This window comes from Lithobates pipiens, unplaced genomic scaffold (genome assembly GCF_037356315.1).
Source record: "Lithobates pipiens isolate NorthernLeopardFrog02 unplaced genomic scaffold, aLitPip1_a1.2 Scaffold_1, whole genome shotgun sequence".
In the NCBI taxonomy this organism is placed as follows: Eukaryota; Metazoa; Chordata; class Amphibia; order Anura; family Ranidae; genus Lithobates; species Lithobates pipiens.
The window spans coordinates 132,152,615-132,167,557 of NW_027507685.1; the positions used below are offsets into that span (position 1 = coordinate 132,152,615).

Consider the following 14,943-nt stretch of genomic DNA (forward strand, 5'->3'; position numbering starts at 1 on the left):
AGGAGGGCCCGTTCCTGTGCCCACCCAGAGTAACGGTGAGGACTTATAGTGTTGTGGCACCAGCACCACAACCACCAAAGGTCAATTTTTCTACCACTGTTCAACAATGGCATGTAATTACAATTCTTGATATAATCGTTCACAGCAGGGCGCTCCAGCGCCCACCAAGAGTCACTTTGAGGGCTTACAATGTTGTGACAACACCAACACCTTGTTCCGCCATTTCTGCAGAGCATATAGGGCAGGCCCCTACTTTCAAACATCCAACTTACAAACATCTCCTACTTGCAAACGGAAGGAGACAACAGCAAGTGAGATGAAAAAAGATGGACGACAAAACAAATTATACAGGGGTGATAACCCTTCCCTATGTTTTCCAAAAAGCTTAAAAATAGATTTTTTGACTGGAGCTACACTTTAAAAATGTACCAGTTGAAAATTACAAACAGATTCTACTTAACACAACAAACCTACACAATCCCTGTCTTGTTTGCATCGCCTGTATACTGCTGTTCTGAGTATATAGGGCCTGGTGTCCCCACATCTTTCCTTTTTGTAATATGGGTACAGGGTTCCCCTTAATATCCGTACAAGATCCAAAGGGGCTGGTAATGGGCGGGGGGGGGGGCTACCCATGCCATTTTTCTCAATGATTTTCATCCATATTGCCGGAACCAGATATAACATTAAAACCGCAAGCAGTTTTAAATGATGTTATTTCCGTTTAATGTCATTTTGTGCAGGGACTGTTCCAAACACGGGAAACACGTGGCACTTCACAGGCATACTACAGACACCCCCCAGGCACGATATTTAAAGGAATATTTCACTTTTTTTCACTTTAATCGTTATTAAAATCAGTGCTCCCGCCAAAACGGCCATTTTTAAAAACATTTTAGGCATTGACCCATGTCCCCTGGGGCAGGAGCCAGGTCCCCAAACCCTTTTTAGGACAGTATCTTGCATATTAGCCATTAAAATTAGCACTTTTTATTTCAAACGTTTGAGTCCCATAGACTTCAATGGGGTTCTAACGTTCGTACGAATTTGCGGTCCGTTCGAAAGTTCTGATGCGAACCGAACTGGGGGGTGTTCGGCTCATCCCTAGTTTAAAGCATTTCTGTATGTTACTACAATGATTTTACATTCTGGCTACCCCTGAACAAAGGATGTATACAGTACATAGGGACATCAGTTATTAACACAACTAGTGTTGCCACCTGATCACTATATTAGGTTGATGTGCTAGTATTGCAAAAAAAATTGTTTGTATACACACAGCAAACACACGATCACCTATTCCAAATGTATTATTTTCACTGCAATTGAATACATTGCATAATTATTAATAATAAGTAAAATTAAAGATGTTAAAAATAAATTTACCCTGGATTCCCTGAGCTAGAATGAAACCATCAAGCAAAAAGTTGTTCGAGCTCTAATGCTGCCTTTTCCAGGGTACAGTATGAAGTGCAGTGCTCGGCACAGTGGGAGGAGCTTTACATTAAGGAAACCCAAGCTGAGTATAGGTTCTGTAAGTTCTGTATGTAAGATGTAGTAACAAGGTGTAAAGTCAGTGTGGTTTCACAACATATAACACACAATATCTCCGCAACCAAAGCGGCACAAACGTTTATTTTTGCAGCACAAACCAGCACAAACGCGGCACAAACGAATGGCGCGTTTGTTTTTCAAATTCAGTAACATGGGGTGCAAAATGGGCGGGGTTTCACAACATATAACGCACAATATCTCTGCAACCAAAGCGGCACAAACGTTTATTTTTGCAGCACAAACCAGCACAAACGCGGCACAAACAAATGGCGTGTTTGTTTTTCAAATTCGGTAACATGGGGTGCAGAATGGGCGGGGTTTCACAACATATAACGCACAATATCTCTGCAACCAAAGCGGCACAAACGTTTATTTTTGCAGCACAAACCAGCACAAACACGGCACAAACAAATGGCGCGTTTGTTTTTCAAATTCGGTAACGTGGGGTGCAAAATGGGCGGGGTTTCACAACATATAACGCACAATATATCTGCAACCAAAGCGGCACAAACATTTATTTTTGCAGCACAAACCAGCACAAACGCGGCACAAACGAATGGCGCGTTTGTTTTTCAAATTCGGTAACATGGGGTGCAAAATGGGCGGGGTTTCACAACATATAACGCACAATATCTCTGCAACCAAAGCGGCACAAATGTTTATTTTTGCAGCACAAACCAGCACAAACGCGGCACAAACGAATGGCGCATTTGTTTTTCAAATTCGGTAACATGGGGTGCAAAATGGGCGGGGTTTCACAACATATAACGCACAATATCTCTGCAACCAAATCGGCACAAACGTTTATTTTTGCAGCACAAACCAGCACAAACACGGCACAAACGAATGGCGCGTTTGTTTTTCAAATTCGGTAACGTGGGGTGCAAAATGGGCGGGGTTTCACAACATATAACGCACAATATCTCTGCAACCAAAGCGGCACAAACGTTTATTTTTGCAGCACAAACCAGCACAAACGCGGCACAAACGAATGGCGCGTTTGTTTTTCAAATTCGGTAACATGGGGTGCAAAATGGGCGGGGTTTCACAACATATAACGCACAATATCTCTGCAACCAAAGCGGCACAAACGTTTATTTTTGCAGCACAAACCAGCACAAACGCAGCACAAACAAATGGCGCGTTTGTTTTTCAAATTCAGCAACGTGGGGTGCAAAGTGGGCGGGGCTTGCATTAAATTGAATGTTTAATATCTCAGAAACCGAACCGGCACAAACGCTAATTTTTGCGGCACAAATCAGCACAAACGCGGCACAAACGAATGGTATATTTTTATTCAGGTTTTACAAACATGGGGTGCCAACTTCACACAGCTTCTCAAAAATCCTTGCACCACACCAGCTTTGATTATAGCATATAAGAACCTGTGTACCTGCTAAAGAGTTTATAATTCTGTGCAGCCAATTCTGTAATATAGAGGTCCTTGACCCCCCCCCCCCATTGTAGCAATAGTAACAACTGGTCAAGACCTGCCTAGTGGCTGAAATCAGTGAAATGGAGGACTTGGTGGCCACGGAAGGAAATTTCCGGGAGAAATTTCTTAAAAAATTGCACAAATTTGTTTACTCTGAGGAGTACACAGAGCTGTTAAAGTAAATCTCCTACTACCTGAATACTTTATACTGATATAACTCTGGGCCCAGAGCATTGGTGGAGTGACTGGCTCCTTTTTTCCCTTAATCCACCCCACCCCACCCCACTCCTTCCCTTTTTTTTTTTTTCTCCTCTCCCTTCTCCCCTGCATTCATCCTATTCTGATTTGCTTTTCTTCTTTTGATGGTATAATAAAGATATTTACCTTGTATAAAATTCACACTGGGTACAAAGACACCCTAGAGCCCGGTATTCCAGGTACTTGGGTTTGTACATATATTTGCTTGTTATGGGTTGTACTCAAACTTTTCTTGAATGTGTTTCCATTTAGCACTGCCATAACTATGATTTCTGTAATCACTGTGTGCTGTTCTGAAATAAAGTATTGAAGAAAAAAAAAGAACCTGCTTGGTGGAACAATTAAACAACAGCAGCACAAAGATGTTGTCATCTCTCTGTCCACTCTGCTCTCTCCTCCTTTTACCATGTTCCTCATCATCACGTGTGCATGACGCACACCCGATTGACCCCCTAGTACTGCCCTTTCATCTGCCCATTTGAGTAATGCTGTGCAGGGGATGACAGTAGGGTGATATCAAAACACCTTCAGGTACATATATTTGTCATATTTAAAAATCAGTCGGATGATTTGCCTAATGAATCTTTGCCCATATTATTTGGCAATAATTTTTTCCAGCCATGAATTAAAGTGTATTTCTTTTTTTGCATTCGGAAAACTCCACAATATGTGTATTATGTGTTCCCATTCACACATACCAAATAAAAAAAAAAATCATACTTTTTTAGGTATTTGTTTTGGAGCAGGCATCTGGCAGAATATTTTTAATATAAGGGAGAGAAAACACACTCTTTCCCCACTGACACAGTGGGGACAGACTGAGTTTCTCTCATTGACATGCAATGGAAAAGTCCAGTTTCCAGAGCTTTAATCCTTTGTTTTGACAATCAATGTGAAAATCCAGGTTACACCTGATAATAAGATCTGCCAGCACAGTAGAGCCAGGGTTAATTACTGCAAACGGTACTCCCTAGCCCCTTCTGTTACCTCCCCTTTAGTTTTGGACTTTTCAGAAAAGAGCAAGTAGGCAAAAATGTTTGTGTGTGTGCGTGTATGTATATGTGTGTGTATATATTATAATTTTTTATAATTTTTTTCCCCAAGTTATGCTATGTGATTAAGAACATGTAATAAATGTGTTACTCCAGGTTAACTGCTCACTGTCGGCTGATGTCACAGAGCCAGTAGGAATCCTGACAATAATGTTGGGATTTACCCCCCCCCCCCGTCAGCGGCCTTACATTGTTCAGTTCTCAATGTAGAGATGATGGGGGACAGATTCAGTATCTATGTAAGTATGTATGTTTAATTTTTTTTATTTTTTTATTTCTGCACTTCTTTTCTAAGTGTCAATCCTCCTATAGCCTACAAATGTCAGCTAAAATAGACCAATAGACAAGATTGTAAAGTTACCTATGGGTCAGATATCTCAGTTCTTGCATTGCAGTGGGAATATTTATGGATGCATTTGTAAAGGATGTAGATTGTCCACATGGATTATTATTTATAGGATCTGGGCTTTTTCAGAAGTGTTCAACTTAAAAAAATAAAATAAATAAAATAAAAAAAAAAACTGGCTAGGATGCACCAATGGACTCACTACCTCAGTCATTTACCTGGAGACAAACTGCATCTGGGTCGCACTGCTGGCTTCCCTATCCATGGGTTTCTGTAGATGGGTTATGATGCCGTGTTTACAAACCCTGGTAGTGTCAATTACCAAACACCAAACATTTGCCAGTCAGCAGCAGTGGAGCAAGTGTAGAGGTTTTTCACTTTCTCGCTGAAACCATTTACTTTGTAAATAAAAAGAAGTAATAGTAATGTGCTCATCATGAGTTGTCTATGAATAAAGATCAGGCAGATCAGGGATTCATGCAGGAGTTTATTGTGCGCATACTTTCACAGCAAGCTAAACCCAGCTATAACATGGATGCCATCTAGTGGAACGATTGGGGTACTTCATCTTCACTCTGATGGGGTAAAAACAAACGTGATGAGATAAAATAAACCAATAAATAACATTGCTGCATAAATGACTGTTCCAGTGGAGCACAACTATTTAAAGATGAATTCCAAAGAAGATTTTTTTTTTTTCATTTTGTTTATTCGTATGTATGCATATTCTATACCTGGGCTGTTCCCTGTAGAAATGGAGAATTACATTAGCTGCCACTACTACTATAGTGATCCGCGCTGTCTCCCAGATCACCTTCATATCCTGTTGCATAGTAACTACAGTACTTAGTATGGTTACCATTCTGAGAAAGCAATAATAACAAACAAATAATTTTCTGATTGTAGGAAGAGCAGATTGTGACATAACTGCCCCGCCTCTTCACCTCATCAAAACAGAAAATGCTGTGTATTCATTGATAAAAATTCAAGGTGTTCTCTAAATGAGGTCTGTGCTGAGTGAGCGACCCCCCCCCCCCCCCCCCAAATCATTGTCACTATTCAGCAGGGCAGATGCTGGGCAAAGGATCGGGAAGACCGCAAAGATCACTGTAGTGGTGGCAGCTACTACAGTGATTCTACAATTCCACAGGGATCAGCCAGGTATGGAATATGCATACTTTATTGGTCCAAGCTCTAACTATGCAAAAAAGAAACATACCTGAAATTCAACTTTATATAAGAGAAAGTTGTTCTGCCTATGCTCTTTCAAATGCAGGAGGGGCACTCTTATCAGCCCCAAAAGGACTGCCAAAGGAATGTACTGAAAAGGCCCTTCAGACTATGAGAACTATAAATTCAGCCCACAGGAATTGAACTGATATCTTACCAGTGGGGACACAAAGGGCACTAAAAATATGAAAATGCGTTTGCTATCCAGACTCTACCCAACATTAAAAAAGTTGCGGCTAAAAATAAATCTTTCTTAATATAAAAACATAAACTATGTAATGTGAAGGCTACCATAAACCATTGATTCAGTTAATGTCCAATCGGGTAGATCCTTGTACTACTCAAGGGTAGGCAAACTTGGCACTCCAGCTGTGGTAAAACTACAAATCCAATCATGTCTGTGATTGTCAGGGTCTTGCAATGTATCATGGGATTTGTAGTTTCACCACAGCTGGAGGGCCAAGGTTGCCTACCCCTGTACTACATAGTGGTTGTCAGATGCACAGGAGATTGTTCAATCAGATTGTATTAAGTATTGCAGGTATAAGGCAGTGAAAAGTATCAAATGCTGTCTTTACTAATGAATTCATATTGCATTAGGCTATTTCCATAGACCCTTCCTTACACCCCAAACAAGTAAATTTTACACATTGGTACTGTTTTACCTGGCAAATAATTTTTAGCTTTTCAACTAGTTTTGCTTGTTCTGCTGCACTATATAGGCACAAAGATCCTTCTATTAGTATTTCTTGACACCTTTTAAGCTTCCTGAGCCCTCTGCTTACTCATTTGACAGAGTTGATTATGTTGTTTTGTGGTTTATTGAGCAGGCTAAAGGTGGAGAGGGGCAAAGGAAGCTGTAAAGCTGTGTTCGTAAATTTCCCAAATATACAGGTACTCTTTCATTTTTCAGTGTGGCCCATGTACTCACCTTTTATGCTTCGGACACACACTTATCTGTGGAAAGAAAATGGAGAGGATTTAGTGCTGCGTAGACTGCACATATCTTGTCTGGTCATGTGAGGTTTTTGCTATTCAAGCTCACTGTAGACCTTGCATAATTGCAGTTTCAGTCCAACCGAGCAATGGTCTCATGCATCCATGAGATTCATTGCTGATCAATCAACAGAGGAAATAGCAGCGGGAAAAGATTTTAAAAATATGTTTTGGTGAAGTTGTACTCAACTATATATAACCTGTACTCTGTTATAATTCTCTTTACATTATGCACCATTATAAACTTTTAAAGTTAATGGCCTTGCCTAATATCATACACCACAAGTTTTCTGCTATTACAAATACCTCCTCTGTGTACCTCTCTGATTTAGTGTCACTTTGTTACTCAAGCCTGACTTTCCCTGACCTCATGGCTAAACCTTGCCAACTCTGTAACCATTGAGAGTGCCCTTACTAGCCACCAAAGCAGCATCACCAGGCTTCAAATCTGGATTCAAGCTGTAATTTTTCTAACCCTGTACCAAAAATAACTGGAATATGGCTGGTAAAAGCACCAAAGCTACAGTATTTTATGTCATAAGAACAGCATACTATGGCAGCCAATCCTAAATAATCTTTGATGTGACTACAGTAAATTAATAGCTGATTGGTTACTGTGGGCTTCTCGGATACCCAGAGTTTGCACATGTAGGGACATTGAAATAGGTGTGTTGCGATGATAATACCAGTTTGAGGAAGGATGAGGATGTTTTCATCAGTCAGTCCATATTCCTTAGCAGTCTGCTTGAATTTCTCCAGGAGTTCTGGTCTCAGATCTGGAGATCTGCCTGTAATGGAAGACAAATCCAGTCATTTCAGAGGCACAGTGGCACTGATTTATAAAAACTTGTACTAAAGTGGATCTTTAAGTTTTAGCCATGAATAGTAAATTTTCCTGTAAAGTAATATTCCAGGGAAGAGTTAGAATTTTGGTGAGGTTTTCCTTGCTTTATTGTTTCAGTAATGCTGGCCTTTCATGGCTCAGGTTTTTTTTTTTTTTTTTTTGTTTAGTCAGTGTGCAAAGAAAAACTAAACCAGTTCTTTGAACTGATCAAAGCTAATTTTTTCATTCAAACCCATTCATGAGAAGTCAATTGATTGACTTTGAAACTGTAACATTTTGGATTCCCTCTCACTTTCTGTTCTGACAACAGATAATGGGGGCTGTTATATCCATGCCCTTCCCATGTTTTCCAAAACTAAAGGCTCTGCTGTCTAATTGTATTTCTTTTTGGATGGGGGCATACAGCTTGCAAGTGAAATTTCAGTTTTCTCCTTTTCCAGTGTGAGAACACATGACCCTTTTGGAGCCTCATTCGCTTTTTTTTTGCTGTGATCAGATTTCCTTTTAGGGGTGACTCCATTTGTTCTCCATGGTCCAACTGTGCAGTATGTAGGTACGAAGCCACCCTCTCTTGCGTACCCCTGAAATGGGCTATGGGATTTGTAGTGTGCATAGGGCAGTCCACATGACTGCAACTAATGTGCACTATATGTTCCAAACATACAGAAGGGGAGGGGGGAGAGAAGAGGTTTGGGGTTTGGAAGCTCGCTGAGGACATTACAAGGAGGCAGAAAAACACAGTAATAAGCCATTTCAGGAAATAAAGATTAGAGTTCCATTAAGTAGTGGATGTGTATTAATTTATTTTTGGAGAAGGATATTGTCTATTGTAACTTAAAAGTGAATGTAAACATTCACAGATACCCAGTGAAGTGAAGAGCCTCAGGTGATACACAAAGATAAAACAAATCCTTCCACATAGGGTTTTATTTATCTGCAGTCTTCTCTTCCCTACAATCCTTCAAAGGGGCAGAGATGTGTTAAAGAGGATGTTAACCCTCTCCTCTACCCATTGAAGTGAACAGCCTCAGATGAAACACAAAGATGAAACAGATCTCCTTATGTAAGTTTTACATGTATATCTGCTGTCTTTCTATATTCGTTAGAATTCTAACATTGTGTTAGAATTTTTACTTCCTCATTCAGCAGTAGGAGGGGATTCCTGGCATACACTGTGTGACAACTGATTGGAGGAAAGGCACCCCCCCCACACACACACATTGACAGAAGAATGGGGATACAGTTAGAGCTGTGCTGTGACAAGACAAGCTCTCTGCTAATCTATTTATAGCACCTTCCCGACACAAATTTCAAGCTGCTTTTATCTCAGGTGTCGGAGAACCTGTCCGAAGTTATCATGCTGATAACAGAGGAATGAAACTGTAGAAAGACACGAGACTTAGGGCTTTGCAGATAGATAAGTAAACACTACAGATATATGTGCCTAGGTCAAATTTCAGGAATTAGGTTAAAACTTTAAAATCTTTCTTCATCTGTCACAGAGGAGGGGGGAGAGGCTCCCGTCTCCCACCCATCAAATTGCCTGCCAAAAAAAAGGGAAATACTTGCACTTATGGGCATTGGTGATCAACCTAGAGCTTGTCTGCACAGGGCATTTTCATTCTCCCTGGTAAGCAAATGGGCAGCTGAGTGAACCTGTTGCTTTGCATGCTCTAAGCACTGGTTCACTTTGAGGTGTGAATAAGCACTTACCAAACAGAGATACAACAGTGTTGACCTCACCGCCCTTGGTCTTCAGAGTGTGCATCATGGTGTATTCATCATAGTTGCTCTCCATCACTGAAATTACGTGATCACTGCCGTAACCTTAGAGAGAACAGAAGTTTAAGTATTTTGTTTGCATGCAGCAAAGCAGATGTCTAATACTGTACAAAGTAGGTATCCCTTTTCGTTATAATGGATAATGTGACATTTATGGCATTGACTTACGTGGGCTCTTAGACAGGAAACGGCCAGGCTGATCGGTTTTGATGTAGGTCATGCTCTTCTTTTCACATCGATCTTGCCTGGAACAGAACCAAACACAAACTGGTGTGAAATAGTGATCGCTACAGGCTACTAGTTGTTCAGTAAGCAAAAGTAAAAGGCAAAAGTGCTGTCATCAACACAACCAATCAGAATTAATTTGTCTGTGATTTTACATCTGTATAGATGTTATTCTTTTTACTGTATGAACAGAATGAATTTGACCCATTTTAATCTCTGTTAGCTACTTCACAATGCTTAAAAAACTCACCTATCAAAGTGGTGATATTCTGCTTTTATTAAAGCCTACGCAAACTATTAACTGGCAATCAGCAGAATGTGACTCATCTTTACAGCTGTCTTGGTAATTGTGATTTCATTCCTTCAAAAGTCAACTGTTTCAGTTGTCCACCTACATATGGTGTACATGGCATCAGGTTTTGACTAATACATTTTTTATGGATATCTCAAGGGAAACCGAGCATAATGGCGCATACACACATTCGCAAATTCGGCCAGCAAAAGACCGATCAGAGCTTTTGGTCGGAAAATGCAATCGTGTGTATGCTCCATCAGACTTTTGCTGGCCAAATTTCGGCCAGGAAAAGATTGAGAGCATGTTCTCAATTTTTCTGTAGGAAAAAGTTCCTATCCCAAAATGCGTTCGTGTGTATGCAATTCCGACGCACAAAAACTTATGCATGCTCAGATTCAGCTACGAGACGGAAGCTATTGGCTACTGGCTTGAACTTCCTTTTTCTAGTCCCGCGTACGTATTGTACATCACTGCGTTCTTGGCGGTCGGAATTTGGTGTGGCCCTTTGTATGCAAGACAGCTTGAGCAAAATCCCGTCGGAATTCCATTGGGAAAACCATCAGAGCTTTTTCCGACCAAAATTCCGATCATGTGTACGTGGCATTAGAGAAATACAGGGACTACTGCTCCGCCTTCTGAAAATGCTATTTGTCTGGTGGATCCTCTTTTTTTAAAGTTTTCTGAGACGCCAACCCAGAACATGTACAGGGATCAGGTGTTCTGTCCTCACCTGCTGCATTCTTGATCAGGTCAGCAATTCAGAAATCTAGAGAGCTAATGTTTTTTAGAGCGAGGTCAGCAACAATGTCCAACAATTTTTTTTTTCCATCACAAGCTTCTTTGAAAGATCGCAAAGGAAGAGGCGCCTCTGGGTGTAGAGATAACATACACTTTAATTATAAAAACGTATTTAATACAGGCAACTCACATTTTGGATGTGGTCTATGAGCATTCAGTCACTTTAAAAGCTGAGCATGGATGTGGTCATCTGATATTCCGTCAAGCTGAGGCGCTGTAGCCGCTAGTGGCCAGGAAGTGGCACAGACGCCGGCCGTGGAGCGCAGTTCTAAGCAGAGCGAAGTCTGGAGCGCCGGCGGAGAGAGATGACATCATGAGGTGGGTGCGACCGGTTTCGTGAGCGTACAGGCTCACGAAACCGGTCGCACCCACCTCATGATGTCATCTCTCTCCGCCGGCGCTCCAGACTTCGCTCTGCTTTGAACTGCGCTCCACGGCCGGCGTCTGTGCCACTTCCTGGCCACTAGCGGCTACAGCGCCTCAGCTTGACGGAATATCAGATGACCACATCCATGCTCAGCTTTTAAAGTGACTGAATGCTCATAGACCACATCCAAAATGTGAGTTGCCTGTATTAAATACGTTTTTATAATTAAAGTGTATGTTATCTCTACACCCAGAGGTGCCTCTTCCTTTGCTTTTTTTCACAGACTTTGGAACATGGTTTCTGTCCTTCACTGATGGCAGCCCTGGATATGGAACTCCTGGTTTTAAATGCTTTCCTTTGCTCTACTGGACAGTAGCTTTTATATTTATAATCATACGGATCTTTACATAATATGGACTCTCATTTATATAATTGGATTTTTGGTTTCAATTGGTGAGAGACTGGTGGACATTGGGAAAATCTTTGACCCCGTTTTTGCGCATTTACTTGTGTATGGTATTCTTTGAAAGATCTCATCTTATTCTCCCATAGATTTACCGGTTAATATTGTGACTGACAAAGGGAATATTGTTATTGTTAAAGGAAACATGTAATTTTCTTACAAATACAACCCCTCTTCCTTGATCAACAGATGGTTCACTTACTTAGGATAGGTGGCCACAACATCGAGGTTCCCATCAGCAGTGGGGGTAATAACAGTGGTGCACATCTTCAAGAGCTGCTTCTTAGCTTTGAACCAGCCAGAGTTGGAGGCCAGTCCGATGCCATACCATTTTCCAACAATCTACAGCCAAAAGAAAGCAAAAAGACATGGGCTAAATGACTGGTACCAGGGCAAAGAAGATTAGTGCAATAATTGGGTAGCAGCCTAGAGCAATCATTGGGTAGCAGCCTAGAGAAAATAATCAGATCCCTGATTTTGAGGGATGTTCCATGTTTGCTTCAAGTCTACCCAAGGTAAGTTTATGGCCCCATTGGGGAGGCTTTCCCTCCGCTTTTTGTGACAAGTATTTTGGGTTTGTTTGTCAAAAGGCATGATACATTGTCAGAAGTTCAAACTCTTTCTCACTCTACTGAAATTGTTTTTTCTGTGTTCTAATTGGAGAGATTACCTTTTCTGATTGTGGGGTAAGGGGAAATATGCTTGACAGACACTCTAACCTCTCTATGTTCTATATAAAATGTTTTGGCTGGAGTTAGGCTTTTAGTTTCTCTTCAAGGCTGATATTTAGTTTTGGGTCCTCTGGGCCCCTTTATTCTGTGATTTTCTTAGTTCTTCAAGTTTGGTGACCAACAGTTGTATAACCTTCATAAATCCTATATGTGTATTCTACATGTCTTGTTGTCAACCATTCATAAATTCCAAGGACAGTCCCTTGTATTGAAGGGTGGGCAAAGGTTGCTGCATCCATAGGTGGAGGCGGGCCATATGACCTCTCGCCACATTTGAATGCTCTCCCAGCTGCCCTAGTCACATTAAGGGGATGGAGGGCAAATATGCTTTATTCTATGGAGGCCCGTTAGAAAGTGTGCCATTACCCCGATAGAAAGTGTGCAGTTTGCTTCTGCCCCCTGAATGGCCAACACACCTGTCAGAGGATGGAAGCTCAGGGAACACTTCAGAGAATCTCTTTAGCAAAACCTATCTGGAATCCACCTAACAATTGTACATTTATGTTCTCCATCAGCACATCCCCCATACGTATTACCTCTTGTATCACTTGACCCTCGCTCTTAGCTCTAAGGAGCAAGGATTCCTAGTGTATTAAAGTATATTGTAGTTGTACTGTCCACCCTCTACACTCAAGTTGTAAAGCGCGGTGTAAACTGTCCGTGCTATATAAATCCTGCATAATACTTCCTAAGACTGGAGGATATAGCTTTTCCAACTGTATGCTGCCACAGACTCTATTTGGGCAACGTTTACAGGCTCTCAATGGCAGGCACGTGTGCACCAGCGTGCATGGACAAGTACTAGGTATGGAGGTTCATAAACTGTCTTATCTCCTCGCACTGAGTCCCAGAGGCTGCCAACACAGCCCAGACATCACTAAACCACAGAAGCTTGAAGTGGGACATGTTACAGTCTGAAAAATGTAATTATTTTAACTTATTGCTCCAGGGCCATTGGGGAGTCATGTATGTGCATAGGGACTCTTGTATACTTTGAAAATGTTGGCTACTATACAGATGTCATAGAAATGCCAGACACCCTTTGGGCCAAAGAAGACCTCCCAACTTCCCAGCGATAGAGCACAGGTGGGCACAAGAGAACTTTATAGCAACATGAACATGTGTGGGTTGTATTACACAACAACTGATTAACTATTTCGTTGCCCATAATTTTAGCAAAAGGGCTGCAATCTTTTATAGGATCAGCCCAACCTGAACTGGTACTTTGGTTTACTAGGTTGAATAACTCGCCACCTCATATATTTCTCTTAAATAGATCTCCACACTGGAGCCCTCAGCCCAGTTCACCTGCTTTTGCCAACACAAAGGAGTCTCACCCTTTTGACAATCAACCCAGAACTAATCTTATATCTCTGCAAGCTCACAATATCCCTGCCAGATTTCCACTACCATCCACCAGCTGTAAACATTACCAACCTAATTGCTGGTATCACCCTCCCCTGCTAGAATGACTTTAGTATATAATACATAATTGTCAATACTAACTTTGAGAAAGTGACACCTTTTTATTATCAGAGACACAAATGACAATGACATAATTTTGTCACTGCAGTTTGAGACCACTGTTCCCCACTAAAAAATTCAATTTTTCTTTTGGATGGAGTTAACCTTTAATATAATATAACAGACACTGCATAGGAAGATTGAAATCTTTTGCTGCAATAAGAGGAGTAAGCCTCAATACAAAACATTGGGGACTGGTTGGACTTTTGGAAGTTCTGTATGCTTTTGGTGTCCGCACGGACACAGAACAGGGAAGTCAGGGGCTAGAAGGCAGAGCCAGGAACTCCATGAGGGTGATTTAACTACTATAGTTCCCAACAGACATGAGAAGTCATTAGATGAGTAATCCAAAACTAAATGAACAGTTTTGGGTGGAGCGACCCTTTAAGGAAGTTGTAGCTGGTTTGGGTATATGTGATGGGAAATTGTGGCACTTACCTTGTCCTCTTGGAAGTCCGGCTGGAGGGGAACGTCAGCCTGTACATACAGGACATACAGAGTGGCGAGGGCTAAGCTGAGTACGAGTCCCTTCATGGTCCTGGATTGGTCTGAAAGGCTTCTGCTGTCTCGTCTGGTGTTGGTAACGAGGTTGCAGGGCTGCTGTGACTTTTATACAGACTGGCTGGACAAGCCCACAGCTGGGAGCATGCCACATGACCACAGGGACTGGTGCTGGCAAGTCTGAACACCAGCCTCTGCATGCCCCCTGCGGAGAATGTGATGGAATGTACCCAGCGATCAGGCGAGAAAGCTGGGATGGGGAGATGGAGGGGTAATAGTGTCATCATTTTTTCTGCCCTCCTCCTGCTGTGCATCACATTGACAGAGAAGGCGTAGAATCCCCATACGTTGTGATTTCTGTAAACAACCGATGTGACTGTGCCTGGGGGCACTGCAATGTTCAGGACGGTGGAGCCTCCAGCCGCTGCCTTTTGTTGTAATGCTCTTTGAACGTGAGTCAATAATCACAGAACAAAATTACATCTTGTATGTATAGTGGAGCCCTTACTGGGCAAGGTATGTGAATACTGAGGAAAGGATTG

General features: G+C 41.6%; 1 protein-coding gene across 1 annotated transcript; it reads right to left on the reverse strand.

Moving 5' to 3' along the window:
* Nucleotides 1–5,112: 5,112 nt before the first annotated feature.
* LOC143974996 (lipocalin-like) lies at nt 5,113–14,527 on the reverse strand. Its single transcript, XM_077476908.1, has 7 exons — nt 14,339–14,527; nt 11,848–11,987; nt 9,666–9,742; nt 9,429–9,542; nt 7,558–7,659; nt 6,807–6,832; nt 5,113–5,220 (listed from the first exon to the last, which is right to left on the reverse strand). Exons 1-6 carry the CDS (start codon nt 14,432–14,434, stop codon nt 6,810–6,812), a joined length of 552 nt encoding a protein of 183 aa, XP_077333034.1. The 5' UTR covers nt 14,435–14,527; the 3' UTR covers nt 5,113–5,220; nt 6,807–6,809.
* Between the last annotated feature and the right edge of the window lie 416 nt (nt 14,528–14,943).